The following is a 5440-nucleotide window of genomic DNA, read 5'->3' as shown; positions in this document are numbered from 1 at the left end:
GTTAAAGGAAGATAGTAGTGGAATATTTAAGAAAATAAAAGGATGAATGTGTAATTTGGAGGGGCGCTGTCATGTTTGAAGGGTTAAACCAAATTTGAATATTAGGATGTGATACTAATGAGTCAAAAGGAAAGGAGTAGGCTAAATATTTGATCCCATGCACATAGCGGGAATCTCCTTGGGAAATCGATTCTGTCTGCTTCTGCTTCCTTCCTTTTAAATACCCCTTCCATTTCTTCACTTCTCTCTTCAAATCTCTCCTCTCTTTCAAGAATAGACAAACACCTTCTCTCTCTCTCTCTCTCTGCCTTCTCCTAATCCCTATACTCAGATTCATGGCTATGGCTTCTCCTTCCACCTTCAATCACCTCATCTCCTCCTTCACCGCCGCCGCCTCTGCTCGATCACCTGCCACCTCTCTTGTCTTTCGTCCTGTTGTTTTATCTGGTATGTTTTCATTCTTCTTTTTTTTTTTTTTTTTCCTTTCATTCTCTGTAATTATTAATAGTATTGTATCCTCATCAGTCGCTCTCGCTACTCCCATATGAAAAGAACAAGCCAAACTATCTTTTCTTGTCTACCCCCACTTTCTTCTCTCATATCATATCAATTTATTTTAAGATTCATTTTCGATTTCTTTTCTTCTTTTAGCATTGCCATCAATCCCTTCTATCTATCTCTCCTTAATTACCCAAATTCACTCTTCTTTTCTTTCTTTCCTTTTTCTCTACCTTGGGAGTTTTTATTCATTTTATCACCATTGTATACAACAAAATCTAGTCCGTGTTCATGAATTTGTTTATATTTGGATATTGGACTATTCTTCATGCATCTCACCACAAAAGCTATATATAATAATCCTAAATATATAATAATGATTACAAACTGAGGAACAAAATTACTTTGATGTGTAGGTGGTTGCTTCAATGACAAAAGAGATACCTTTGATTTTCGGACAAGATGCAGTGCTGTATCCAATCCTCGCACTCAAGGTTCACTACCCTTCTCCCTATCCTTGGTGTCTATCTAGTATTTTACATGTCTATCCAAATTCACTTACCTTAAAATTCATTCTGTTCTGTTACAGAACAATCAGACGTTTTTCAGGCAAATGGAGTGCCTGTGATCAAGTGGCATGAGATTGTGGACTCTGACACAGACGACCAACTCTCTAAGGTACTAATAATTTCACTGTCTCAATCACTTTTTTTTTTTTTCTGCAGAATAATTCGGACTAATTATGAATTGTAATTTACAAAAGGTTTTCATATCGAATGAGATAAAGAAACGCGTGGAAAGCATAAAATCTATTCTGGAATCAATGGAGGACGGAGACATAACTATCTCAGCTTATGATACAGCTTGGGTTGCTCTGGTTGAGGATATAAATGGAAGTGGAGCTCCTCAATTCCCATCTAGTCTTCAATGGATTGCTAACAATCAGCTTCCAGATGGATCTTGGGGTGATGCTGAAATTTTCACTGCACATGATAGAATACTCAATACTTTAGCTTGTGTTGTTGCCTTGAAATCATGGAACATCCATCCTGATAAGTGTGAGACAGGTATCAATCAATCATTACAATCATCAATTAATTAATTAACCTGGTCTGGTCTAGTCATTAATAATTAATTATTTAACAGGAATGAAATATTTTAACGACAACTTATGCAAGCTTGAAGATGAGAACATCGAGCACATGCCAATTGGGTTTGAAGTTGCTTTCCCTTCACTCCTAGAGTTAGCTAAAAAATTAGAGATCCAGGTTTCCGAAGATTCTCCGGTCCTCAAAGACATCTACGACAGCAGAAATCTGAAGCTCAAAAAGTAATTAAACTTTCCTAAATTCAACAACTTGAAAGCTATAATTATGTTGGGGTTTATTATTATTATTATATGATAAAGTAAACATTGCATGTATGTAAAGTAATAATTGTGCATGTTGGATAGGATACCAAAGGACATAATGCACAAAGTGCCCACCACACTACTCCACAGCTTGGAGGGAATGCCCGACCTTGAGTGGGATAAACTTCTCAATTTGCAAAGCAAAGATGGATCTTTCTTGTTTTCTCCATCCTCTACTGCCTATGCTCTTATGCAAACTAAAGACCATAATTGCTTGGAATATTTGAACAAAATTGTACAAAAGTTTAAAGGAGGAGGTAATTATTATAAACTGTCCCTTTTTTGGTCCATCAATCCATATCCATAATTAGAACCTTCTTTTTAAATTTGTCTGCTTTTATTCTTTTTTTTTGCAGTACCAAATGTTTATCCTGTCGATTTATTTGAACACATTTGGGCTGTGGATCGCTTGCAACGCCTTGGAATCTCAAGATATTTTGAGCCACAACTTAAAGACTCTGTTGACTATGTTGCTAGGTGCACTCACTAACTACATGGAAATATAACCAAACTTAATCAATTTATTTCATAATTACATATTCTAATAAAATGGGTACTTTTTTTTTCTTAAAAAAAAGATATTGGGAAGAAGATGGGATCTGCTGGGCGAGAAATTCATCAGTTCACGATGTTGATGATACAGCTATGGGATTCAGGGTACTTCGATTATTTGGCCACGAAGTTTCTGCTGGTAATTCTTTTAAACCATGAATGTTATGTCTCATAATTCTTACCAGTAGACACAGATAAAGTGAGACTAAAATTTATATCCTTACAAAAACAGAGGTGTTCAAACATTTCAAGAAAGGTGATACATTCTTCTGTTTCGCCGGACAATCAACACAGGCGGTAACCGGAATGTACAATGTTCTTAGAGCTTCTCAGTTAATGTTTCCTGGTGAAAAGATACTTGAGGAAGCTAAAGAATTTTCGTCAGCTTACCTCAAAGTTAAGCAAGATGCTAATGAAGTATTAGATAAGTGGATTATCACCAAGGACCTACCAGGAGAGGTATATATATATTGATTATTTTATTTTTGTGAATGATTATAATAAAAGTTATTTTTTAGTTTCGGATATTAATTTAATATTTTTGATTGAGTGATTTGTGGATATAGTATTAGAGTTTTTAGACAAAGTTAACAATTGAAATTATTGCTTGAAAAAAACAATTGTAATTATTAATGAAATTTGATAGGCTATATTGTATACTAGTAAAACAAAAAGACATCTTCCTATAGAAAGAAAGTAGTTGGTAGAGAAGAGTAGATGTTTTGGTGAAGTCTAAAATTAAAATTGAATTGAATAGGTGAAATATGCATTGGATATTCCATGGTACGCGAGTTTGCCTCGCGTGGAGTCAAGATTCTACATTGAACAGTATGGTGGCAAAGATGACGTATGGATTGGAAAGACTCTTTACAGGTAACTTTGCTTAATTGACTTATTAAGAAAGTGCACATCATATCACCATTGAATTGAAGGCGGTCCGGTCCATCTTGGTGGGTAATTCCAATATTCAAATGTTAATGCAGAATGCCAATTGTGAACAACGATGAGTATCTGTACCTGGCAAAACTTGACTACAACAATTGTCAAGCAGTGCACCGAACTGAATGGGATAATATTCAAAAGTAAGTTTCTATTTTATTTTACAAAACTATGAAGTCTAGATAAGAACCACCTCCCTAATATTATAGTACATAAATGAGCAGGTGGTACGAAGGGTGTGATTTGGCCGAATTCGGAGTAAGCAGAAGGGCCCTTCTGTTGGCCTATTACATAGCAGCAGCCACTATATTCGAGCCTGAAAAATCTAAAGAAAGACTAGCATGGGCCAAAACTACCATCTTACTCCAAACTATCCATTCTTACTTCAACCACAATAATTCTACTTTCCATCAAAAGGCGGCCTTTATTCAACAATTCACAAATGGTGTCGCTATAAATGACAGGTCCGTTTTTTTTTTTTTCATTTTCTTTATATAATTCACCAAGTAAAGATTATTTTTTAGAAGTTACATGATCTATTATTACTAGCTTATTTTGGTTTGCTATTTACATTTTTTTTGTTATTTTTATTATTTTTTTTGTTTTTTTAATAATAAAATAATCAAACATAGAATCAAATAAATTGTTAGAACAAAACATAAATTTTTATTATTTTAAAAATCCAATACTAATTTAAAAAAAAGAAGCTCTCAATGATTGATTATATATAATTGGATTTGTTTCCAAAGGGAAAAAAAAAGAATAGTTGATATCGGCAAAATGTCCTTATGTTTGTCTGATTGGGTGGCAACGGTGATTGATTATTCTAAAAATTAGAAAAACATATCCACTTAAAGAGAACAGAACAGAACAGTGTAAGTGGATATGTATGCAGTGAGATAATGAAAATATTAAAATATGTATGTTGCAGGAAATTAGAGGGAAAGACAATGCAGAAGCTCGGCAGGATAGTGGTTGGAACCTTAAATGATGTCTCTTTGGACACTGCTATGGCTTATGGGAAAGACATTAGCCATGACTTACGTCATGCTGTGAGTTACTCTTCTTTTTATATATATATATATAGATACTTTTGCCGTTTACATCGATATTCTAACTTGCTAATTTTGTTTCTTATTAGTGGGAAAGCTGCCTACTTAAGTGGCAAGAGACTGGAGATATACACCAAGGAGAAGCACAACTCATTGTCAAAACTATAAATCTCACATCTGATAGTTGGATTTTTAACGACCTTTCATCTCATTATCACTATTTTTTCCAACTTACTAATCGAATATGCTCTCAACTCGCAAAATACAAGATAAATAAGGTAATTAATCATCTAAACACGCTCTTAATTATAACTAAATCTAAAAATAATAATATTTGTATTCAAATTTCAGGTAAATGACAATAAGAAGAGCACAACTCCAGAAATAGAGAGTGAGATGCAAGAGCTTGTAGAGATGGTGCTGAAAAGCTCCGATGGATTGGATTCCAATTTGAAGCAGATATTTTTGACGGTGGCCAAAAGTTATTACTATACTGCAGTTTGTGATCCTGCCACAATTAATTATCATATTGCTAGAGTACTTTTTGATAGAGTCTATTAATTTATCTGATAATTCATTGTGCATATGCTTATCAATATGTAATACACAGATATAAATAAACATTAATAATTCATTTTCTTCTATGTTAATGTTATGTTTGCGCTTACTTTACTAGTGGATGAGCTAGACCATTTTATTATTATGCTTACTATATTTCTAGTGGACCGTATTTCTCCAAGAAAAAGATAAAAACTCTCATTTCTACTTTTTACACCTCCTACTTATACTCTATCAACTTCATTCAAATAATTTATTAAATTACTAAAATTTTCTTAAAATCAAATATTCATTCTCTATTAGCCACTTTTACATCTTTTAATTATGAGGTCTTAACGAGCGTAAAAGCACCATCTCATAAGAAAGACCAACTTTATCGACTCACTTTCAAACTAATTTTGTAGGAGATCTCCTAAAAAAAAAACATTGT

General features: G+C 33.5%; 1 protein-coding gene across 1 annotated transcript; it reads left to right on the top strand.

Annotated features, from left to right (window-relative positions):
• Positions 1-243: 243 nt before the first annotated feature.
• LOC136218278 (ent-copalyl diphosphate synthase 1) lies at positions 244-5096 on the top strand. Its single transcript, XM_066005075.1, has 15 exons — positions 244-447; positions 915-992; positions 1088-1176; positions 1262-1565; positions 1645-1828; positions 1952-2166; positions 2266-2386; positions 2488-2600; positions 2694-2920; positions 3219-3334; positions 3445-3543; positions 3625-3864; positions 4332-4452; positions 4542-4730; positions 4804-5096. Exons 1-15 carry the CDS (start codon positions 336-338, stop codon positions 5011-5013), a joined length of 2418 nt encoding a protein of 805 aa, XP_065861147.1. The 5' UTR covers positions 244-335; the 3' UTR covers positions 5014-5096.
• The last annotated feature ends 344 nt before the right edge of the window (positions 5097-5440 follow it).

The sequence above is a fragment of the Euphorbia lathyris genome, chromosome 2, assembly GCF_963576675.1.
Source record: "Euphorbia lathyris chromosome 2, ddEupLath1.1, whole genome shotgun sequence".
NCBI classification, from domain to species: Eukaryota; Viridiplantae; Streptophyta; class Magnoliopsida; order Malpighiales; family Euphorbiaceae; genus Euphorbia; species Euphorbia lathyris.
The sequence above is the reverse complement of the archived record's forward strand: the minus strand, read 5'-3'. Positions and strand labels throughout refer to the sequence as shown.

What these genes read in the sequence shown, in the direction of transcription:
- LOC136218278 (XM_066005075.1), top strand. Translation starts at nt 336, where the DNA reads ATGGCTATGGCTTCTCCTTCCACCTTCAATCACCTCATCTCCTCCTTC. An exon ending in CCAAGGACCTACCAGGAGAG is followed by an intron (nt 2,921 to 3,218) that starts GTATATATATAT and finishes TGAATTGAATAG; the next exon opens with GTGAAATATGCATTGGATAT. An exon ending in ATTGGAAAGACTCTTTACAG is followed by an intron (nt 3,335 to 3,444) that starts GTAACTTTGCTT and finishes ATGTTAATGCAG; the next exon opens with AATGCCAATTGTGAACAACG.